Source organism: Calypte anna, chromosome 12 (assembly GCF_003957555.1).
Source record: "Calypte anna isolate BGI_N300 chromosome 12, bCalAnn1_v1.p, whole genome shotgun sequence".
Taxonomy (NCBI): domain Eukaryota; kingdom Metazoa; phylum Chordata; class Aves; order Apodiformes; family Trochilidae; genus Calypte; species Calypte anna.
Window position 1 is genome coordinate 11,150,612 of NC_044258.1, and position 24,777 is coordinate 11,175,388.

At 45.8% G+C, this 24,777-nt stretch overlaps 1 protein-coding gene across 5 annotated transcripts; it reads right to left on the minus strand.

Moving 5' to 3' along the window:
• On the minus strand, window positions 1-24,521 carry SLC41A3 (solute carrier family 41 member 3). 5 transcript variants are annotated; one of them, XM_030458327.1, is made up of 12 exons: window positions 24,352-24,486; window positions 23,288-23,322; window positions 13,507-13,614; window positions 12,677-12,748; window positions 11,711-11,855; window positions 9,798-9,944; window positions 7,050-7,194; window positions 6,216-6,295; window positions 4,308-4,442; window positions 3,358-3,506; window positions 2,348-2,464; window positions 1-923 (listed from the first exon to the last, which is right to left on the minus strand). In XM_030458327.1, the coding sequence occupies exons 3-12, from the start codon at window positions 13,534-13,536 to the stop codon at window positions 738-740; spliced, it is 1,206 nt and encodes a 401-aa protein (XP_030314187.1). In that variant the 5' UTR covers window positions 13,537-13,614; window positions 23,288-23,322; window positions 24,352-24,486; the 3' UTR covers window positions 1-737. The 5 variants fall into 5 exon arrangements, with proteins under 5 accessions (XP_030314187.1, XP_030314184.1, XP_030314186.1 ...); XM_030458324.1 differs by having other exon boundaries at window positions 23,004-23,322; XM_030458326.1 differs by lacking the exon at window positions 2,348-2,464 and having other exon boundaries at window positions 23,004-23,322; window positions 24,352-24,521.
• Between the last annotated feature and the right edge of the window lie 256 nt (window positions 24,522-24,777).

Here is a 24,777-nt window from a genome sequence, read left to right on the forward strand (position 1 = left end):
AAACACTTTATTTCTCTGTGTGTTTCTATAAACATTTTAACTACTGGACATTTCATAAACCGTAAAAACAAACCTTCCTACCTCCAAAATGAAATCAATCCAGCTTGTCTGTCAGGCAACAGTTACCTGCCAGAACAGGTAGGTGGTAACCCTAGATAACCTCCTGCTGGGCACAGGCCAGTGAGGAGCTTACTGTATCAGATCCTGAGCATCTGAGTGATGGATAAGAGACAAGGTAAAAGACCTGGTTGCTCATTTCCCTCCAGGGACACAAGGGGAGAGAAAATAGGGGGTGAATAAAGAATTTCCCTTAAGAGAAAGAGTCCTGTGGAGAGGTCGCAACTTCCACTTGCAGGATCAGATGCAGTGACCTCCACAGGCTTTGGAGCGGCGTCACAGGCTGCCTAAGTGCTAGGGACTGGAACTGATCAAAATGGTCATCCCATTGCAAATGGTGCAAATGTTTCTTAATGCCTGATTTGCCAGGTGCAGGTGTGAGCAACGGGCACTGCTTAAAGCCAGCTTGCTCCCTTCAGAGGGCACAAGTCTGTGGGTGCTGATTCCTCGGGGTGAGCAAGCCCAGCTGTAAGGCACGATGGGGAGGAGAGATGGGCGGTTGGGGGGGCAACAAGGGAGGCCCAATCCAGCCAGGTGAACCAGCACTCACCACCAAATACTTCGTTTTCCCAGAGGAAAGCACCATGTAGCACAAGTGACATGGAGCAATGGATGGTCTCTCAGTTCCCCAGGTTCATGTCTGCACCGTGGATGAGCCAAACTAGGCGGAAACAGATGGCCAGGAATCCGGTGCCCAGGAGATCTCCCAGGGCAGTGAGGTAGGGGATGGAGAAATTGTCCGGATCCAGTGCTTTCCTCCACATCAGGCGCACAACTAGGTCAGCCACGTAGAGGAGGATTCCCACCTGAGGAGAGGCAAGAGAGGTCCTGCTGTGAGGCAGCAAAAACCTAATGCAAAGCCTTCCTCAGCTCACAGCCAAAATGATGTGGCCACTTCCCAGGTACCACACCTAACAGGGACTGCTAAGAGGTAACACCTTCCCCAGAGAACCACTGTTCCTCTGCAGGATGGAGCCATGCTAGGATGGGTAGATTGTTTGGAACTAGCTCATGCTCTTGGGCACTGCATTGCCTGGCATCACCCATATTACTAGCCACCTAAGTATGGGGACCATACTTGAACTGCTCACCAGCACCTCATGGCCCAAAATGGGAGTCTGACCACACCAAAAGCATAGTTCCATAGGAACAGTTCCTATTTCCCATGCCAAGAATGGGAAGGCTCTCACTCACTCCACCAGGAATATGCAGGCAGCCTTAAGCAGTAACTTTATAGACAGATTTTTTTCTTTTCATCTTTCTTTTTTCCTTTAGAAATTCAGATTGCATCTACTTTGTTTTTCCTAAAAGTCTCAGTGGACAACTGGAGTTTGAGGCAGTTTTTACATCAAAGTTATCCCAAGCAGCACTGACATGTTGAAAAAAAAAATTCTTTTTTTTTTAATCTCAACAATTTATAAATCTTTGTTGTGATTTCTTTTAATTCCTGTTTCATTCCTAATTCTGATAAACAGATGGAGGAAAAAAATACTTCATCTAAAGATTAAAGACTGTCTAGTTAATTGAAATAAGGAGGGAGAGAGACTCTGTATCCCATATCTGCAGCCCCACCATGGGATACCGCAGCACAACAGGAACCAAACCCAGAGGCAGCATTTCTAAAGGTGAAACCTGCCAGCTGGGTGGGAGGAAGAAGGAGGAGGAATACTGGGGTGAGCAAATTAAATAACAGAATCACAGAAACGAAGTCTGAATGGAAACTCAAGAGTTTTATATAGACCATTCTTCTGTCTCAATGCAGGATCAAATATGCTCACATCTTTCTGATGGCCATTTGTTCAGCCTATGCTAAACAACTCTCAAAGATGGAGATGCCACACACTGAGCAATCAGTCCCACGGCTTTTTTTTTTTTTTTTTTTTTTTCTGTCCCTGTTTTTCCCAAGGTCTAACATAAATCTGCCTTTTTCTATTTGAAACCCACGATTTCATGTTTCATCCCTAGTGACTGCAGAGAAAATGTTATTCTGTCCCTCCCCACAGAAACTTGGTAGTTTAAAGGCTGTTAGCCAGGCTTTTCTCAAGCCTCTCTTCTTTGCACTAGCTAACCCCTGTCCATTCAATCGCTCCACTGAGGTCATGTTTTCTAGGCCTCTGATCTCTCTCTTTGGGCTTCCTTGAGTTGACCCAAACTTCCCCCTTTCTTTCTTTTTTTCTGTCTTTCTTTATAAAGTATAATGGAGGGGAAGAAAGAACCAGGCTGAGCATACTCTTCTCCACTGGCCTCCATGGGAATCTTTCAGGGTCAGCGGCGTTGCTGGGACTCTGCTCTTTACACTGGCATTTATTCTGTGTATTTTCATGCTTGGCTCTGGGTGACGAGTTACCTCGATGCATAAGAGAAGAATAAATATTTTCCTTTACAACTGTGACTGTGCTGCTGGGCTCTGGGTTGTGCAAAGGTCGAGAAAAACTGATTGTTTACACATGCAAGGAATTCACCCACAGACACGAGGCTGCTTGTAAGGCAAAGCAAGAAGTCAGATACCTCACCCTGCAAATTAATGAATCACTCATTTAAAAGGGCAAGTGAAGTCAGAGCCTCTGTGAGTTCAAGCAACAGCCACATGTATTTCTGAGTGAGATGACAAAGTTTACAGGGAAGGCAAACAGCAAAAGGGAACAGTCAGAACAAACTGGATGAACTCTCCATTACCTACCCAGAACTTTTACTTTTGAAGATGAACTTCTCAGGCCTTTGCTTTTGACACATATCACCCTGCCCAGAGGGATCCATAGATCTTCACAATGATATGTGAAACTGGTTTCCAAAACGAGTGGGGAAACCTGCTGGCTGGGGTTCACAGCCAATCCTTCCCCTTGCTGGGGTGACCAGTGGCAGTGTAGAAATACTCAGCACTTACACATTCAAGATGCGAACATGGCATAATAAGGTACTACCTACAGCAAGAAGTACCTCCTTGCCAAGTGTGTCTCTGTATGCTCAAAGTGGATGATGGGAAGTTATTCCTCATCTCATGTCTGATCCCTCCCTCACCATTCAGGGTGGTCATGCTCATGTGGGACCAGACCCTGGCAATTTGGGTGAAATATTACTGGATCCCCAGAAGATATGTTATGTTTGGTAGGAAGCACACCTGAAATGATTGGCAACGTGGTCTGTTGTTGGAAGTTTGACCATGACTCCTGTTTAGCCTGGAGACTTCGTTTTCATGGTACCTGAGAGGTTCCTTTTAAAGGGTAGCAGTTTAGGATTTACCTGCAGCAAAGCAGCAGTCAGATAGAACATCACAAAGGTGAAGGACAGAGACGTGTGGCCTCCCTGCAGCAGATGGATGGTGTAGAGGAACACGAGGTGCCCTGGGACAACCAGGAGGAACAAAACTCGGGCTGACTTGGAATTCACCTCTGCAGAGGACAGAGACAGAAGCTGTGATGACAGCAGCTGCAGATGGTTGGGGGAGAACAGGAGGCAGCTGCATATCTGAATGCTTAGTGTTGAGGCTGTCCCCTCCCACCAACCACATTGCTAACACCTTGTCTAGACCATGCAGCAATCAGGAGCAGCATTAGCCCAGCAGCTTTGTCTAGCACTGAAACTATGTGCCAAAGAGGTGCTTTGTGCTGATTCACTCCTTCCCAACACTTCTCTCAGCTGCTCTGTGCCACCCACTGCTTCTGCTCTACCTTGCTGCAACCCACTTTCCCAGGTTTTTTTAGCAGTAATTCCCAACCTAGCAGGGCGAATTGAGAGGAACCTGTAATCTGAAAAGACGAGACCCATGTCATAGATAATTAAAATCCAGTTTTGCTGCTGCTAAGGTTTATCCACTGCTGAAGATGGAACAATAGCTTCTTTTCAGCCAGGTAACGGTCTATTCACCCCTCTGTCCATAGCTGATAGCTCTGGGATGGCCGTGGTTAAAATCATTTTCTATTATATCAAATCTGAGAATCTTTTTCAATTGCTTTCTTTATGGTCCCTGAAGGCCAGGTTTTTTTGCATGCCAGTAAGCAAGTATACCACAGGCTTTTTTTCAAGCTGCCCACTGCAAAGATGTTTCCTCTCTGATCTGAGTATCTTCCCTGTAAGGGACAAAGGGAGTTCTGCCTTTGAAACCCACCTAGTCCTTCGCCAACCAGGCTTGATAAAGGAGCTATCTGTGATGACAGGCCTTGAGACATGGACACCTAGGGTTCAAGGTCTACCTGATGAGAAGAATGTAGTGCATGGGTTGGGCCAATTCTGCCTCATCTTGTATGGCAAAACTCCAGGCATGCTCCAGAAGTGCAGGAATGTGGAAATACGGCTGGCCTGGATGGCGACCAGATTCCCTCCAACACCTATGAGGACAAAACACAGTGAACCTGTAAGCCACCTTCACAGCAGCAAAAACATCTATATCAGTCTAGAATCTAGCTCAAAGTGAGTTGATCTGCATTCACTTACAAAGCTCACTGAAAGAAGTAGTGAGAGAACGAAGAAGCCTCATCCTGCATGTTATAGTGATGCCGCACTATACACTTGGCAGGTACAGCTCTTAAAAATCAAGAAGGCTCCAGTGATCATCTCCTGCTGACTGCTTTATTGGAAACATTTTCCCTCATTTCTCAGCACAAGATGTAAATGCTATGTGGCTTCTGAAGATGATGCAATTGCATCTGGTTTGGCAGAGTCTGTGAGCAACACCTGGGGAATGCAGTACAGGCAATGGCAGATCCTGCTCACAGCCACTTCTTGGATTCATGCACCCAAAGAGCCATTACTGTTTAAAAGACAGCAAACATCAGAGAGTGATTGTATGTTTTGTCTGAAGGCAGCTAACACACTGGTTAAATGAAAAGGAATCATATGAGAATGAATCAGAGCCCAAATATGTTAGATAATTAAAAGGCAATTAATTTCTTCCAGAGTGATTAATTCTTGAAACCATGAAAAAGCAGCTAAGTTTTCCAGCAGCAAATAGAGGGATGATGATCTATGGAGCAAACCTTGACCATCCTGAATAAGGTAACAATGCCACTAAAAAATGAACCAGATCCTACAGGCTTATCATGTTTTTCCTTCCTTGAAGAAGGCAACATTCCATCATTAAGCATGAGATTTGCCAGAGCAGAATCAAAGTGAGAATACTAAGACAAGCTCAACATAACAAGTCTCTGAATTGTGCACTGCCATGCTTTGCAGTGAAGTGCAAGAGCTATCTGTGCAAAGCCACTGAGCACTGTGTTACTGCCACCAGCTCTGCCAAACAGGTCACCTGCCCCAACAGAGCAAGGTCTGGGCCAACATTATTCAGCTAAATTGCTGCTGATGTACTTTCCCAATCAGGCTCCTGGGCTAACCATGCTGGGAAGAGTTTGTCAGCAAGCTGGCTGCCTCTATGCAGATCCAGTAAGGTGACAGCTGGCTGACACCCTGACTGCAAGAGGACACCATGCTAGGAGGCCAGGCCTACCCTAGGAATGTGGGTTTCCCCTGGAATGGACCGGGTCTGCAAGAACACTGCAGTAGCAGAAAAACAACCCAGAGGATCCTCAGCAATGCTAGGATACCCAGCAGTTTGTACTGGCATGTCTCTGCATAAAACTACTGGAAGGCTTCAAACAAATATAAATATACAAACAAAATATGCTGTTATATATATATTTAAAATCCTTGTATATAATCTCTATAATCTTATATATACACATACATATTTATAATCTTAGTATATAACTTTATCAACAATCTGTATACTGGATGATTGCACAGCTCAAATTGCTGAATGGCAAGAGACAGAGAAAATGGATTTATTGTGACATCCTGGGTAGGTTTGATGTTATGAAAGTACAGGTGTCAACACAGTTCTCAGAGACAACTACTGGATGCTGTTAACCTTTCCCACAGCTCTGCCAGTGTTTTTCAGCCCTGCCTGCTATTTTGCTCCTAAGACACTAACAAGATATGAGTCAGTAGGGATGTAATGGGACCAGTAGCTCCACTTCCACTCCTGATGGAAGCAGGGATTTGAACACAGATCTCTATGTATGGGCAACAGTGAATATCATAACCCTTGGAGTGGAGGGGAAGGCATAAAAAAAAGTGTGTATGTTAACCCACTCTTTTCAACCTACCATTAATCACAGGTGTGAAAACTGCCATGCCTTCAAACTTGGGGTCAGTTACAGTTTTGTCCAAGATGAGTCCACCAATGCTGTAAAAAAAAAAAAAAAAAAAAAAAAAAAAAAAAAAAAAAAAGACAAGGAATGAGGGTGGATCAACCTCTCTTCCCGAGGCAATTCCTATGCTGTGGAAATAGTGCACTGAGGTGAATTACTGCTTCTTTCCCATTACCAGGGCTGGACTATTCCCCATTTACTCCTTTTACAGCTTAGTTTTCACCAACAGACAGGAGCCTTACAGTTTCTGATAAGGGCGTCATGAGACAAGGAAGAACTCCTTGCCCATCCTAGAGCAAAACTGATAGTAGCCAGGGAAGCTTAATCATCCTCCTCAAAAGTTCTGCTATATTGGTCTTAGCAGCTTTTAAAAGTTCTGTCCCAGATCTCAGCTGGGTCTGAAAGATGTAGCAAAGGTGGAATAAACTACCTGGATCTACACTCACTAGTCTTCTGTCTTTACAGATGGAGTATGAAGACTTACATGAGTGTGAAGTCTGACTATCTGTAATGATCATCATCATATCTTTCTGGTTCCCTAGCTTGCACCCATGTGGTGTGCAGATAATGTGAGTGAGACTTAAATGATGACTTGCATTTTCCAGTCATTGGGGTCTCCTTATCTGCTAACTCACAGCCTGTTGGAGGGATATCAATGGCTGAGAGTCACTGAAAAAATGCCCTTCTGCTGTCTCTTCCAGTCTTAATTTTGATGGCTTTCTAAATGAGCATGTGGTCTCCCTGCAGCACACATACGAACGTGGGCTTGGGAGCAGTTCCTCAGTTTACCTGCTGATGCTCATGGCAACAATGACTGGCTGCCATCCAGACTTCAGGACTTCAGCAAGGGAAGGACTTTGCTTGGCAATAGCAACCCACAGAGGGATCATGAGAATGAAGACAGCACAGATGAGAGGAGAAAGATATTTCATATCTGATGAAGAAAAGAAATTTTGAATGAAATGCCCCTGTTTTCACAGGTTGCCAAAATCATATTGCACTAAGTATGGGGCAAAGGCAGTGGGGCTCTCACTCCAACTGAATTAGGTTAGCAGAAAAAAAATAACATGAACCAAGGTATTCCCCACACAATTACCTCACTTCACCACAGAAATCTACAATTAACCCCTGAAACTCACTGCTAGAGGATATTTGAAAATCAGCACGATTCAAAGTAAGTTATATTTGAAGATGAGCAAGTCTCTCATTCCATCTCCAACTAAGCAACACAAAAAGTTACAAAAATTCTGGCTTCAGGGTACAAATCAAACAGCAGGGCAAGGGGGAAACTCCTGTGTGCAAGCTATATCACACTTAAGACAGGTACCTCAGGCCTTCACCTAAAACAAGAAGTAATAGGTACTTTTGATGGTAAGTTAGCAGAATAGCTGAGCAGCTGGTCTGCTCTATAGGAACAAATGTTCTCTTGCACGTATAAGCCAGTTACAATCCAGGGTTTCCTTTGTGCAAGCATACATCTGCTTCCATTAGGTGCTTTTTTCATTCAGTAGGGAGGGGTATAACCTTGAAGTGACCTATGGAAGTAAAGGAATTAAAAAATAAGTGCAGCACTAAAAGAAAATAAACATGACGCAGAAGCACTAGAAACACCTTCAAGCAATGGGGATGATGCCAACCCTTTTGATATAAAAATGCTTCTTCAACAAAGCTCTCCATCTGGTCTCTGTGCTGGGGCCAAGGCTAGTGGGTAGTAACACAGATTTTGCAGGTAATCTGCACAATGAAGCAAGCTCAAAAGAGTGCATTTTTCAAAATGACATTGCCAGGGATTGGGGCTACCTGGATGAGATGGCCCTGATGTGACAGTATCTTCCATGAACCAAGAGCTCTTACAGAGAGGTGTACACTTTACTTGTGGCTGAAATGCAACCATTTCTGGGGAGTAAACAGCTGCTTCTTTGCCACTGCAGTTTACCACCTGGAGTCATTTAGGACAGGTGGGGTGTATGACAGACTTAGCTGCTGTACTGGATCTCCTACCTCCAGTCCTTGTTGTTTCAGGCAATTAATTCCTTCTTAAATAATGCAGACAAGGAGCACTGGAGTCCATCAAACTTTATCAAAGCCCATGGAAAGAATTCTGGTAGGAAGTTTCCACATTCTAGTTCTGCCACATTCTCTCACATACAGCCCATAGGCAACCTGCAACCCTTTGGCACACTTTGTATCTACATTATATGCAGGACTGGGAAGGGCCAGAGTTGATTTTTGAAAAACTGAAAATCTTCATTGGCAAAAGGATATTCTGCAGAAGGATATGGTGCTGCATCAGATGGCACACAGTACTCTCAAACTTTACAGACCCACTGGTATTTTTTAAGGATACCTTCTCATGGGATGCAGAAGTTGTCACAGCATGACCTGTCCCTTACTACACACTGGGGAGGAAAATAGATTTATTAAACCACATCAACAGTGACTTCCTCCTACCTGCCTCACTTCATGCTCCCAATGACTAAGTGTCCATGTGCTGAGTATTTTCCACCTCAAGAGGCCATTTACACTACTGTGAAAACATCACAAATGCTCTCTGTTCACAGTCACAGAGGTTATCATGTTGTTCTGCCATGTGCTCCTTGAGAGATATTATCAGAGGAATAGTGACTGAGAGACAAATGAGCTTTACAGAGGCAGGCATGACGGCATCATGGAAAAAGCTTATTAAATAAATGCACCTCTGAAGCTCAAGGAGGACTGGACAGGAGCAATCTGTGTGCCTCTTCTAGCAATGCTCCTCTAGCTCACTTGCTGGCATGTGAGATGAGTTATGCAAACTGAAAACAGCTGCCTTGCAGCTCCTCTTCACAGTCTGAAGCAACAGTTTGGGTTTAGAATGGTACTGAGTTTATTGGATCCTTTTATTTTCCTGTTTCTTTTCTGGGTTAGGCTCAAGGTAAAAAGCCTAGCACTTTACAAGCAACAGTCAGGGATGTATCCCCAAGCTGCAACATGTTTTGAGCTTCTCAGTGTCGAGAGGTGCCCAGGTTTTTGCCAACCAGCAGCACAGCAAACCCCATAGCCACAACTCCTACTCAGAGTCCTGTGAGCATAAAACAGTGCAGCCCTTCTGCCCTCCTTCCAATTCTGTAATAACTTGTTCAGCCACAACTCTTCATATGAGAAGATACAATAACATTTAACAAATGCCAACCCCCTGAAATAGCTATGTGAGGAAGGACCTGCTATTACTGATGCAGAGAAAGCATTTATGCTTGGCTAGTGACAGATGCAGGAACAGTCAATGTCACATACGGCAACCTTCTGTCGCAAAGCTATGCAATACATGTTAGTTATTTCTTTCACAAATTCCAGTTGTGTGTCTCAGGCTCTGTCTAGCAGTTTGCTACTAAAAGAGAGGCTGGAAAAAGCCTCTTTGGTAATTTTTTGACCCCAGTGGCATGATAGCCTCCATTCTGAGACATCCCAGACACAGGTAAGCACCCTACAATGATTCCAGAAGGGTTCAGCTCTCCCTTGCTGAGTTGTAGATCCCTGCTGGACACTGTACCACTGTACCTATGTATTTGAAGAGTGCACTGCTGATTCCTGCCAGCAGGGAAAGGGTTATCAAGTCTCCAAGGCTTGCTGCTATGGGTGTGGCGACATTGTCTGGATTGATCCCAACTTTCCTTGCTCCGATGATCACACCAATCATCACCAGACCTGGAGAAGACACAGAGCAGGCATCAGGGAACGTGTTGTGCTGTGTTTCAGTCCAGAATTGCTGTTCCCAGAGGGACATGAGGTCTGGGAGAGCAAGCAGCAGATTGGTCATAGCAGTACCACACAGCAAGGGATTGGACATCCCCAGGAATTTGTCCTCTTGCTTTCACCATCCTGAAGGGCATGACTCTGCCCTTATGAACTGCAGCACAGACCCAGCGGCACACAAGCAAATTCCAGGGATCAAAGGAGATACCAGCAGGCAGCCCAAATGAAGAAGCTCCCCTCCTGAGCAGCCTAATCTTTCCTGCCTTGAAGCAGGACCAGGCAGAAGCACACTCAGAGATAAGCACACAGCAGGCATGCGGCAGCCTCCTGGTGCCATCCCCTGCTCTGGATTCCACAACACAGATATTTTCCATATTAGACCAAAATTTCTCTCAGTTCAAACCACCAAGAAGCAAAAAGCTTCCTTATGGTAGCCTGAATTAGGCTTTTAGCTTGGCCATCAGATTGACCCCTTGCATCTCAGTCTTTGGGGATAATTTCTTTTCAGGGCTGACGGGATGTACCAAAGGAAACCTGAGAAATGGTGAGGCTCCCTCCAGCTCACAACCTCTCCTGTGCCTTCTTGCACAGGCCCAACAAAGCTGAGCATGCACAGAGGTATCATCTCTCTCCTAAGAACTGCCACGTGTGCACCTTCCTTGATACAGCATCCCTTAAACAGAACCATATCCTCACACAACATGGCATTCTCCACCAAAGCCCTCCCAGACACCCACACTCCCCTCCCCACAGCACAGTTCATGTTGCTTCCCTCCCTGGTCATAAAAATAGCAGCTTCCCGCTGTGCACACCCACACACAGCCTGCCTGTGACCATGTCCAGGGAACAAACTGATGCTAGCTGAAAGCCTGTGATATCACACAGCAGCAAAACCTCTTGGTATCACACTGAGCAGGGAGACTGAAGGGAAGAGTTTAATGAAAGCTGGGCTGCTGGTTTTCTTTTTTAACAACTGCCTCATCCCGTGTTTTTCATCAAAGGCATCTACAATCACCCTTTGACTCGAGTTTCAGGATATGCACTTGCTCTAACTTGTCCCTTTCATTTAGCAAACTTGCTGTATCCAACTCCACCAGCTCCCTCTATTCAGGGTGCCATGCTGCCCTCCTATGGCAGACCTGCAGACTGAGCAGCTTCAGGCAACAGAACAGCTCCTGCTTATCCATCCCAGCACATTTCCCTTCCAAGGGGAATAGCTGGAGGAGAGGACTGCCTGGCTCAGAGCTCACAGCAGTGCTGCCCATGATCCTCCATGCAGAACAAGGTGGCCAAAGTCCACTGCGAGTGTGGGCTGGAGTTGTCTGGTACCAGGCTCTTAATACCTTTGTGCATGGCACTTGCTCACTCTTCCCTAGGAAAGGGACAGCAGAGATGGCTAGCATGTCACTCAAAGCACATGGTGAAAGTGTGTGCACGTGTCTACACCCACACGTAGCATGGGACTTTTTTTGTGTGTCAGGTGAAGTGGGACATTTAGATCACTGTTGTGGATGCTGAGAGCCCAGCAAACATCAGATCCTGGGAAAAGTGAAGCAAAGGCAGGGTGTAGAAGGAGTGAGAGCAGTCCTGACTAATACCCCTTGCATCCCTCCTTGCTGAGCCAGACCAAAGGGATGCCAACTGGGCCTTCCTGGCTGGAGGGACAGTTTTCTCACTTGAGTGCTGCATGTTTGGTCAGAGGAACCAAAAGGACTCACCAAGAGAAAGGGCAGCTATGAAGGCTGTGGTCACACTGCTGGCACACAGCACAGCAGCCTGGCTCAGCTCCACAGAGCCCTTGGAGATGGCTCCCAGGATCACAGCAGCAATGGCAGCCAGAAGTCCCACCACAGTGGCCTGGACCTGGGGGCCAAAAGAAGACAGCTGGTGAGCAATCATCCACATCTGGTCCCAGGCAGTCCTGGCTCCATGCAGCTGCAGCACTGCCATACAGCTAGGAGGGCAAAGCCTTGCAGAGAAGCTGATTACTTATGTATTTAAGTGGCATCCCTGTAAGGCTCCACTAGATTTAAAAAAAAAAAAGAAAAACGAATTCTGACAAAATTTGGAGAAGAACTCTGGAGGCTTGCAAAGGGCAGGTAACATTTCAGCAAAGGACACTGAGTCCACCAGCAAAGGAATAGCCTTGGTCAATACAAAAATGTGACCCTCATCAACACAGCACTCCTAGCAAGCTGAAAGCTGTGGAAGGAGATAAGCAAAAGGACTCAGGCACATGCTGCAAGCCCTGTGGCCTTGCCATGTGCAACCTCTAGGCTGGTTGCTGGATTTAAACAAGCAGAAAGAGCTAAAAGGGGCCCATTTCTCCCATCTCTCCCCTGATGGCCAAGGCTGATTCCCAAACACTGCCAGTAAACAACAGGCTTTATCTAGGGGCTGTTGTGAAACACACATTGTGGCACAGTTCCTCTGCAAAAGGAGGTGTTTTTCATTACTCCAGTTTGTCCACAAAGGCACTGAATGTGCTTTGTGTTTTGCAGCTAAGCTACAAGCTCTGGTCTACACAGAACTTTACTGGACGTCAAGTCCTGGGCTTTGCTTGGCGTTGTTGAAAATACCTGCCCCAAGAGCTTTGGGTCCAGAACTGCTGGAAATAAGTGCTCTTGGGCTGCAGCAAAGCAAGAGAAAAGGGTCTTTTTCCTCTCCCAGCTGGTGTGACTCACCTGGATAAGGGCTAAATTGCATGTGGCCATTTTCCATTGCTTCTGAGCATCATCCATCTGTCCAGTGTTAGCCTAGGAGCCAAGAGAGACACCCTGAAAACCTGTTCCCATGGCACAGGTGGATGCTGAAGGCAGTTTCACCTGGTCCTGTGAACCAGGGACACATCTCCATCATGCTCCAGCCCAGTGCAGCAGGGCATCAGAGGCTTGCATGAAGGTATTGCAAAACACCCAGATAAAGACAGAGCGGGCATATTCCCTACATCTCATACAGACCAAAAGTTGAACAAAGTAAACCATTTTTCCTCTTTCATTTCCAGTAAATTGCTCTGTTAAGGTCCATTTTCTCCTGAGACATGCAATACAAACAGACAAAGTAAACAAAACTGCTCAGCGAGTCAGGAGAGAGAAAATCCAGGAGCAAAAGGTACTGCAGGTCCCATGAATCCTCAGTTTGTTCTCCCCAAGGCAGGACTGCTGGGAAGCCCTGGCTCTCTTAAGATCAGTACCCACAGAAAAACAACCCAATATTGAAGCTGACAGATGTGGAGCCCTGGCTTTGTCTCCTTCATGTGTCACAGGGCCCCAGATATCAGCAACTGGCTACCCAGGGATTAATTCACCTTCAAGGCACAGATGGAAATTCTCTGTTCCAGTTACAAAATGAGGGCAAACACATTATTTCAACACTTGCAAACCACCGGTTTCTACTTAGCAGAGAAGGGCATGTCTCATGCACACATGGTTATATAAAAGCAGAATCTCCTGATGTCTCCTGAGAATCCCCCACCTCCCCCAAGACACACGACCACAACCTTGTTAACACTCACAGCTGTAGAGAGCCTGGATGCCAGTGTCATCTCAAGATTCCCCTTCAAGCCAACCAAGGCAGGAACCAGGATGAAAACTTCTGTAATTGTCCGAAATACATCCCAGTGCTGGAAGAAAGAAAAAAGGCAACAACCACACTTTGTGATGCTGACCAGTCAAATGCTGATACTTCCAAGGGGAGTGGGTTCCCCTCTTGCCCCCTGGCACACAGGTGTCTGCTGTGCAGATGCTGCCTTGGGCTGGTCACATTTTAGGAGAGAAGGAGGGAATTTTTAGCTTGGTGTCACAGCAAAGCACTATCCTAACATGAAAGGAGCCTTCATCCTAAGGGCAGCAGATGATTTTGGAAAGCCATAAATTAAATGTGCCTCCAACCTTATCCAAAAAATTACATGAAAAATAATTAGTAAAATTAAATAAAATTTAAAAAATCAATAACAAGCCAAACGAAATACAGCATTGTCTCCTTTGTACTGACACAAGATACAAGAACACCTAATTGTTTTCCAGATGCATAAGAACAAACAGAAAGATCTGGAAACGGTCTAACAACAAAGTTATATCTGTCATTTCTTAACAAACTATTAACTAGCTTCTAACTGGTGGTGGGAGGGAAGATTTTTGTATCCATTTTCCACAGGCGGTTCCTAAATCCTTGTTACCAATTGTGCTCCCAGCACAGGTACGAAAAGGATTTTTAATTAAGATATCCCATAAGCCTAGACTGCTGAGACAATATCTTTGTTATCATTGTGCTGCTGAAGCTGAACTGTACAAAGCTGTTGAATCAGCTGCAACACTAGAAATTATCTGAAACCTTAAGAAAAATTTGTTGATTAATACATCTTCTATAATTCATACAACGCCTGTGCATTGGAGGATGCTGGCAAAGTCTCACTATAATCAGAGGCCCACGTCAGGATGAAATCACAGAGCAGCTCACAATAAAAGTAAAACCAACTTGCTCAACATCTAAGAGTAGAATACAAGAGAAAAAGAGTGGCTGCACGGAGTCAGACTACAGGTCCATCTAAACTTATCTCCACCACTAGTCAAATTCAGATGTATAATACAAGAATCTGGAAATCTGCCAAGTAGATGGGACAATTCTCTTGTGTATTTTCCAGACTGTGACTGTCTGCTGCAGGGTACTGTAGCGGGAAGAGCCCTTCTTGCTCCTAGGGCTGATCCTGAGGCCTCGGGGCTTAGCCCATTCCTGGACGATGTCCTAGGGCTGTTCCTGGGGCTCCGGGATCTACCCCTTCTTGCCTGCTCCTGGGGCTCCTTATGCTGTGGGCTTCTCAATCCTCACTGAAGAGTGAGAGCTCTCTCTGTGGGTGTCAGCTGCTCTCTTATTGGCCCCGTGCTCCTGCACATGCTCAGGAGGGAGGCCAGACACAGGTGAACCCACACCCACTCATCAGTAACTCAGGGCACCTGGTCCTGTCTCACTACAGGGTACTGAGCTGGTGTGTGTGTGTGTGTGTTCCTGCACACTTACCTGTGTTCAAAGGATTTATCTCCTTTAGATCTGCAATCTCCCACCTTGTCCCTCTCCACTCCCTCACAACCCATGAGCCATCCTGTGGCAAATATTTCCATAATTTAGCAATACACCACATGAAGGATCAACTTGTTCATCAGTTCTGACTTGTCACTGGTTGGTATCATGAACAGGTCACAAATTCTGGCACCAGAGGACAAAATGAACAACAGATCCTTGCTCATCTTCACATCCCTTTGGATTCTATAAACCTGAAAATCCAGGAGGTTGGATGGACTTGTTAAATGCCAACACATCCAGCTGTCTGCCTCTTGTGACACACATACAGGGTGTAGTGGTTTTTAATCTGGCTGTGCCATGGGAAGCTGTGGGAAGGAAGCCGTGGGAAGGAAGCCACTGGTGAGGCTGTCTGCTGGGAAGACCTCACAGCTACCTTCTGCATCAGGACAAATGAAGGTGGGGGTGCAAGAAACCCCTCAGAAGTGCACATAATAGAAAAAACATTATTATCAATATAAAAAGGCACACTAACTGGCAGTGATGACACAGAAACAGGCAAGTCTAAAAAAATTAAAGGTAAGTTACTGTTGAGTAAATAACAGCCAACACAACCTTTGGGAAATTTGAGTGTTACATCAACGTAAGCTCCAGTCTTTGTATTCATTATTAATTCTGCAGATCTCAAGCCATGCTAACAAGTTTCAGGATGTGATATGTGATATTTTGGTAGTCTGCCTTACATACAAATAAGGCTTTGAACAATAAATAGTCAAACAACTGTACTAAGAAAAGAACCTGGCTTAATTGCCTCCATTTGAGTCTCATTAGTGACTCACCAAGAGCCTGAGGACAGATTCATAATGATTTATAGGGAAGTAGCCAGGACTCCATTGTGTTAGAGACTGCAGAAATACAGAACAGGCAGATGATCCCTGTACTGTTGCTGTCAGCTGGAGGAGCAGGTGAATGTGTCAGGTTAGAGCTGGAGTGCCTATGAAGCATCTCTGTCCTTTGAGATGAAAACAGGCCTATAAGGAACAGAAACATTCCCTGCAGCATTGCAAACCCACACAGGGACAATGAGCCAGAAAGAGACACTTTGCCATCTCATGACCCCATCACGGAGTTACAGCCTTAAAGCTCAGCTCTGGAGAAACGTGGTTACTCCATGATCCACTGCAGCAAATCCCCATGCCAGCTGGAGCTGCCCACGGGGTCCTGAGAGGAAGAGAGGTTAAGATGTTATGATTTGTCCTCTTTACAGCATCAGGCCTGCAAACAAGAGAGCCAGCTGGACTCCCAGCACAGAGCTACATTATTTAAAGATGGTTTTGCAGATTTTATAATAAAACAAAAGCATCACCATTACACTCACACGTATGCTCTAAATACCATCCTTGAGCTTGCCTGTCAAAGGCACACACAGAGTTTCCTAAGAATGTTTTGCAGTGACTGCAAATAGGGCAGAGTATTCCTCAGACAGACAGCCCCTGAAAACTGGGCAAATCACAACTCTTGCACTAGAACAAACTATTTTTAAGCATTGTGAACCCTCTTAATTACCAATATGAGCAAATAAACTCAGTTTCAGGTTTTAGTTGGACAGCACAGTATGTTTCTAGCTTACAAACTTTCAGGAAAAAAAGCTGAAAATAAGCAGCTCAAAGATGAAAAGGCACAGAAGGATAACCCAGACTTTTAAAGGTCAAGACCTCTGGATTTTCCCAGCTACTGGACTTGTTTTTAAATACAGAGTTGTTCATATCATGGCCACTAACTTCCCTAGAATCTCTCCTGTGTCATTTGTGACTAAAGGCACTAGCTCCCTCCTCTGGGAGTTACATCCACTGATCCATGGCTCCTATTTCAACTTTGTCAGAAACACCTTCACCAAAAAACGTGCTTCCTATTATTTTACTGCATTCATGACCCCATTTCTAAGAGTCTAGTGTACAATTATACAAAATAGGTTGCATTCTGGTCTTTAAAGGACACATGCAACCAAAGCACACATGGAATGTGTCTTCCATCAGTTTAGGTACAGTTACGCTTTTGAACAAAGCCTAATTCTTAGCATTTGATTTCTTTTAGACATATATCTATTCACCTGCCACAGGTATGGAGGGGGTATAGTTTTTATGCTTCTTTGAGACATCTGGCCAAAGATAACTGCTAACTATTAACATCTTGGGTACTTCGAGAACTTCTGTAATGCTGTAAGACAGGTCTGTGCCTAAGGAAGGTGGAGACAACAAACACTGCATAGCAACAGTGTTTGCCACTCCAGTTAACCCTTCTTTGATATTCCTCCTATTCCTTTCAATTCAACTTCTCTGCTGTCTTTATTTCTTTCAATGCAAGAAAAAACAGCAAGGTATTGTCTTTCCAAACGCTCAAGTATCCATATTTAGCTCCTGCTGTGGTACTAATGCCAGAGAATCCAATGTACTCCAGTGAGCTCAGAGTGCAGGATATATCCTTGGGAAACTCTGCCAGCCTTTTGATTTGCAAATCCACTGGTATGAGATGCCCAAACTAAAAAAAATTTCGCATTTCTATTTCCGTCACTGGTACAAAGGAAAGACAGATGGGATAGATTCTGGTTGTGGGCACAGCAGTGTAAATCCAACAGCACTCCTTGAAAGTCAATGGAAGTTGTTCCAAATTTACACCCATTTCAGAATCTGGCCAAGAAGCACCCAGTTTGTAGGCAATGCTCATCTTTTTTGACTGGTCTGCCTCTCATCACAGTACTTAAATGTCTTCCAGACCAAAGATTACATTAGGTTGTTTGCAAAGAACTGAAAGCATAAACTTGCCTCTAAGTGAGACAGGTAGTTAATAACAACCCTGACCTAGATCTCCTTATCAGCAATTTTAAAGTAAAAAAATTATACCATGCAATAGGGCAACACACCACAGTCTGATCCCAGTTGCTTCAGAGCAGAAGTGTTTAGTTGGATACAGCAAAGGGAGCAGCCAGGCTGACACACCAAGGGTAGTATCAGACAGCCTGTTTGAAAGCCATTATCCCACTTTACAAGGAGCCCCAGTACTGATCTAAGGAAGATGGACAGTGTCTCTCTAGCACAGGAAAAGCCTAACAGCCATCCTGCTGACTTGCTGCTAGGACCACACACTTAAAAAACAAAACTGCACAAAGGCCACTGAAGTAGCCCACCCTCTTTATTACCAAGTTGCCCAACCACATATACCTACTTGAACAACATCCATCAAGAGGCCAGCAGCTACCATACCCAAGCCAGCCAGAAGGAATGGCACAAAAATCTGGGAGGCAATGGAGAGTGAAGTCTCTGGAAGAAATCCACTGGCTGACCTGGTCAATTTGCAGGTGAAACCTCTCAGCTTCTTGCCATGGAAGCACAGTTCTAATTGTAACTGGGTGACCACCATGGTCAAACACCATTACCCCATGCTCAGCAGGGCAAATGGAGAGAGATTAGGACACTCCACAGATCTTCCTGGCAAATCTCTCCAAAGTCAAAAGAAATTTCTTTCTTGAAAGTACAGCAAAGATGCCAAATTTCTTCAGCTGCTTCTTCTCCTAGGAATGTGTCCAGAGGGTTGTAGCAAGGATATCCTCTAAAAGGAATTCAGCTGTGTTGAGCCCAGATGCCAGCAGACTTGATGGACACTACTTCTCCGAGTTATATCCAAGGGGGAATTTAAAAAAGGAGAAAAAAAGATTGCAGAGGTGCCTGTGGACGAATAGAAATGAGCCCACACCCCATTCAGCTCCCACCACTTCGGTAAAAACCAGTAAGACCTGCTCAGGCTACAGCACTGAAAGAGTGACAGGTCATGCAAGAATCCCTCAGCGTGCTCAAAGGCAGTAGTGTCCTTTCTCCTCAAGTTACACTCCTTGTCAGACCGTGGCTCGCTTTTGATACGATGGTTTAATATGTAAGCTGGCTGTGAACCAGCCCCAGTTCCCTTACTCCCACCATATGCACCATTGAACTTTTCTCACTGTCCCAAGGCTGAGGAGGTGGGTAGTTAAAAACCAGGTTCTGTGTCGCTCACCTTCAAGGTGAAGAAAGGTCAAGAAAAACACGAGCCCATGTTTCTCGTGCCTGACGGTATTCTGCAGGTCTCATCTCCAGGAAAGTGACACAGCTAAGCTGGCTGGGGAGAGAAGATCTGTCCTGCTAGACCCCAGCCTCTCCTGTCCCCTCCATGCTCTCCACGGGATGTAATGATCAGGCTGTGCCAGCTATACCTCTGAATGACTGGCTTTCAGGGGAAGGAAAAAAAAAAAACAACAGAGAACCAGCCAATAAGCTTCAAAAGCGAACAGCCTTATCTGCTGTCATCACTTCAACTTTCTGCTAGTTTGCAAAGGCCAAGATAAGAGTCATAGCCAGAGCTTATTTAAGGTAGCTCTGTAATCTCACTACACCGCAGGCAAGGCAGAGAAAGGGTGAACGTTTCCGTGGCACGCAGCGAGCTGGGCTGCCCTCCTGGCCTTGAGAGAAACACTCTGCTTCTGCACACTCCTGAGAAGATGCTGTCTTTGAGACAGGGGGTCTCACCCTAGAGCCTCTACGGTCAAACAGCTGACAGAAGCTCAAGGACTCAAGCTGCATTATAGCTACATACAGCCAAAGAGCTTGTAACCTGCTGAGTGAAGACTGAAGTGCATTCTTCAGCTGGAAGTCACGCCTGTGGGAAATGGCAGTAAGCTCCTATCCTTTCCCTGTCCTTGTGACGGGGTCCCCAGCTTAGAGATAAACACAGACCTGAGGAAGTTCTCAGCCATTTACATGTTGCGTTTCTTTTGGTCTGAATTCACACAGAGGAAAAAGTATAATGGGCTGAGGTGGCACAGCAGATCTCTCTGCAAGCATGGCAGAGCAGAAAACAAACCCCAGGTACAGGGGAAGCTCTGTGCTTTGCTGCTTTCTAGATTGATATTCTGATACAGCTCCAGAAACCTCCTCTACTCCTGGCCGCCTTGGTGTGTATACATGTGTCTCATCCCTCTAACAATGGTCCAGTCAGCTGAAAAGTAGCGAGGGAGTACATTTTAGCTAATATAACTTGAAAAAAAGCCCACAATAGCTGGAAGAAGGTTAATAAAAATCCTGTAATAACAACTCATGACCCAACCTCTTTATCGTAGGGGAGAACTGTGAAGTAAAAGCATAAAGGTGCAATGCTGGTTAGAAACACAGAGGCTTCAAGAAAATAAAGGACAATCGCTGGACAATTACCACAGGTTTTCAAATGCCTGATAATGTGCATACCAAGTTCCATATGTCATTGTATCTGCCAACTGGATTGCTGAGAGGCAGAAACATTAATGTAAAAGAAATATTAATAAGCCTGAATGACTCAAATACCATTAAAAAACACAGCAGCATCACATCCTGTACTAAAACATCAGCCTGGCAGGGTTTATGAGTTTATCATGCTTCTCTTGCTGTTTCTAAGCAAGCACCATAAAAAGCCTTCAACTGATGAATTGGGTATGTAGAGAAGGTAATTGTTTCAGGTCTCCTGTGAGTGTACACTGGGTCATTTTAGTATGCAATTAGGGAGCCTCTGATAAGGATCCACACCATATTTGTCAGCAAAGGGATGCATCATATTTTCCTGGCAAGGAGATTTACCATATTTGTCTGCCAAGAGATGCATCAGCTTTGAGAAGAAAGAGAACACTGCAAAACAGCAGGATAAAGATTTTAGCTGTGGAAGTAATAAATTGGAAAGATTATAAGTTGGGAAAAAAAACCCCAAAGAAACACCTCATGGCTGCACCACTCATCACGGCAAAACCTGGGGAGATACACTGCTGCCCTCCTCTGCACACAAACACATTGCATCCCTTATGCTTGCAGACTAGCCAACAGGTAGCAATGCCTTAGAGGAGCCAAAGCAAAAGAGCTTCTTGGGTGGGCCCTGATCCAGTGCCTCCACCCACTGCCACAGTACTAAAAAAGAAGACAAGTGCCAAGGAGAACAGTTTAAGACCTACCTTATCATCCCTGCAAAGAAGGGACGAGGATACCAGTGGGTGCTCTTACAACATGTTAGTGTAAGCAACAGACAGTACTATTTCTGATGCCAAAGACCCAGGAGAGGACAATGCTTTTCAGGGGCCACACATCCCAGTTCTTGGAATATTATCACTTCTAACTCTGCTAGTTCTTTGTCAGATCAGGCTGTGTGTTTTTCCTGTTTCCTACCTTGCTCCTCTCTTCCCTGCTTTAGGGAAGGGCAGAGAAAAGAGCTATGTGAAAAGACTGGAGATGCAGAGTGCCTGTGGCCCAAAGTAACTTCTCTTGCCCACAGAAACAAGGGGCAGAGGCCAAGATGAGCCTAGAAAGGAAGGACAGTTCTTAGCAGCAGTGAATCCATAATGAGCTGAAGCTCATGAAAAGTCACTGTCTGAATTGCTCAAGTCCTGCTTTGCCTATGAGCTGTTACTCGAGTTGATTTCTCAGGCTTTGGGCATTAACATGAAAGCTCTTTGTGAGCTCTTCATTTGCATAAAACAGAACCCAGACTTCTGTGGTTTCAGGGCGATATGAGGTTTGCTTCACATTCTGTTTATATTAGTGGCCCAGCCCTTCCTAGAAAAAAAAAATACTCTAGAGGAGAATACCAAAAGAAAAGCACTCCTCCTCCATCATCCACCCATCTGCAAGCTATTTCACGCTTTAATATCTCACATTAGGAGGTAACATGCACTTAATGGCAGAGATCCATAGGGACGGGCAGGTCAGAACAGTAAAAGTGAAAGTGGCTGCTCAAGACTCTCAGAATGACATCTATGAATCACAGAATGTTAGGGGTTGGAAGGGACCATTGAGAGATCGAGTCCAAACCCCCCAGAGCAGGACCAAACCAGAGCAGGACCACTACACCTAGTGTAGGTTACACAGGAGCTCCTTCATAAAACAAGAGTCTCCCAGATCTCTTTCAATACTTGCCCACACAGATGAAGACAAAAAGTAGCTTGCCACTGGGTTCTGGATTTGCCTTGTTTTTTTTCTGATCTGACTAAACACATTCTGCTGGGTATTGAGTACATGCTAAGGTCAGTTAAGGATACCATGTCACTCTTAAGCTTTTATAACTCTCCTAGCTTAAGGAGATCAGCCCAGAGCTAATAGCTGAAGAACACAGCTCCAGATCTGTGAAAGCTGTCAATACAAGCACAGTGGTTTCAGTGTCACTATATCAGGTAGGTCAGGGCAGTCTGACCCAACAGCCAGTTAGTCAAATAAAAGGGTTAAAAAAAAAAAGGCACACAGCAGTAAGTCACCTAAAGCACAAAGGTGTAGCAATTTACAATCTGGAAATAAACTGAAGCTTTAAACTGTCTAAAATTAAGCACTCACCACTTCCTTAAAGTTCTGTATTGCTGCACCGTAGGAGGAAATGTCACTGACTGTCACAGAATCAGAGATAGGACTGGAAGAAGACCCAAGAATTTGAGCCACCAGTTACAAGGCCTTATAAAAGGATGGGGTGTGTAGGCTGTGCTGGCTGTGTGAAGCATTAACAGTGCTGAGATGGCTGGTTCCTTATGCAGGGAAGCAGGGGATGCAGGACTTTCCAGAGCTAACACCCCAGAGTGATACAGCTGTATCTACTAAAGGAAAGTGGTGTGGCTCCACAGCCCCTGGGGCTGCAACTCAGCCACTCTCTTCCCAGGACAAAGGTGAGATTATCTGCAGAGGACTACACCTTCCCACACAGATACCTCAGAGCCTTCAAATGCTCTTTAGTACTATGTTATCTTTTATCTCCAGAGAAGAAAAAGGGACAGAAAAACGCCCCACACTGTCCCCTGAGAGCTGCACAGAAGTACATAATAGCTGGCTTTGAAGGACATGTTGGCTTGTGAAACTGCGGCAAATCCTCCTTTACTTTGCTATCACCAGAGTTAAATCCACCACCTCTAAAGATAAAGCCCTCCATCTATCTCATTGAAGGTATATCACATCAGTTCCTTTCCCTTACCTGAACGTAATCCAAAACCATGCCTGCCAAGACCATGCCAAGACCAGCTAGGAGGTATGGCAGAAGAATTTGCAGGCAAATTGCAATGGCTGACTCTTCCTGTGACTTTGCCATGTCCACTTTCTTCTCAGCCAGCAGCTTCTGTGGTGCAGGCAAAGAGACATCCTCTGCCTCCTGGCTGCCAAGTCGTCTCTCTCTGTGTTTACCCTTGCTCTTTCCTTTGTGCCTGGATCGTTCTCCATTCCTAGTCCTGCCCTCTTTTTTCCTCTGCCGAACTTCCTCACCTGTCATGGTGGATTTCTTGAATCACAAAGTTTTTCTGAAACACAAAGCAACGAGGTAAGAGGCATCAGATGGGCCAGTGACAGAAAACACTTTAGTATTTGATCAGCTCCACTAACCTAAGGCAAACAACCACCTGCTCCCAAAACACGTTCTGTTGACCCGAATAATAGTACTCAGTTTACTTTCAGATTTACAATGTTATATCAATGTCCCTTTATGTAACTGACTCTCTCTTCCCAAGCCTATGCTCATGCTGGAGTGCTTATTGCGCATCCTGGCTCCCATCCTGAGAATGCCTAGAAGGATGCAGGGAGTGTTGCACACAGCCTGAGTTCTGGACCCACCAGTTCTCATACTCGGAGTCAGGAAATCTGAGGAACCCAGCAGAACCCAGACCCTTTTAAGCTGTGACCCCAAGCCATGAAATAGGATTAGTACACATCCTAACTTCCTGCAGTACAGCAAAGGGTGCAGTTCACCCCTAGCACTGGGCAGCTAGCTGTCCACCACTCCTCAGGAACAGGGTAATTCTTTGGTTTTCTTTCTAATCTGGATGTTTTTTCTTCTTTTTGTGCCTTAGTTGAGAGACATGCACTATGTGATTCATCTGTCTACAGAGAAGCTGCGATGATCCCAGAGGACCTTGTAAAAAAAAAAAAACTAAAACCATGCAAAATTGTTACCAGTCACCCTTTTCCTGCCAACACCTCTCATTTCTTGATATAAGAAATATATATAAGGCGTTGGTCCTGCCTGCCCCACTGCTGTCCAGGCAGTGCCCAAATCTTTCCGCATCACCTCCTACCAGCACTCATCCGAATTAACCTCTGGCAGATGTTTTCTGATGCTCTCATTTTCAAGATGGGCCCCTAACTCCCTAAGCCCCTGCACTACCACAGGTAGGATCAGTCCTTTTCTTGCTCAACATCTGGGACGCAGAGGAAACAGCTCGGAGGCCCCAGTCACGGCGCAGGGCGGGGGGGCTGTGGAGGAGGGGTGGACCAAACAAAGTCCCCCCTTGCGGGAGGAAACCCGGCCCCCGTTCCCCCCCCCCAGCGCTTACCGGCTCCTTGCCCTGCCCGGGGCTCTGCCCGGTGCGGGGCTCTGCCCGCAGGGCCGGGGCGATGTAGAGGCGGGAGGCGGCTGCCACATCTGGGGCGCGGCGGCGCGGCTGGGAGCCCTCCCCGCACGGCAGCCGCGGGTTCGAGTCCGGCCTCGGCCCCGCCGCGGCGGAGGCGGAGGCGACGGCGTGAGTGGCAGCTGCCGGGCCGGCCCCGGCGCCGTGCGGGGATGGCGACAGGGCTGGGGACCAGAGTGGTCTCTGCGGGCCGGCAGCTCCAGCAAGCTGCTCTGCGGTACTCTTACTGCTGTTACAACTATTATTGTTATAATTAATATTATTACACGCCCTCTTGTGCCCCAGCAGCCACAGGACACAGCTCGGGGCGGGAGGGCGGGCTCCCAGCAAGGCCAACTCCTTCAGGAAACA

Excerpts from the sequence above, each read along its gene's own strand:
- SLC41A3 (XM_030458324.1), bottom strand. The coding sequence starts at position 23,294 with ATGACAGGTGAGGAAGTTCGGCAGAGGAAAAAAGAGGGCAGGACTAGG. Across the intron at positions 11,856-12,676 it reads GCAATTTAGCCCTTATCCAG|GTCCAGGCCACTGTGGTGGG; the intron begins GTGAGTCACACC and ends TTTGGCCCCCAG. Across the intron at positions 2,465-3,357 it reads TGACTGCTGCTTTGCTGCAG|GTAACTCGTCACCCAGAGCC; the intron begins GTAAATCCTAAA and ends TTATGCATCGAG.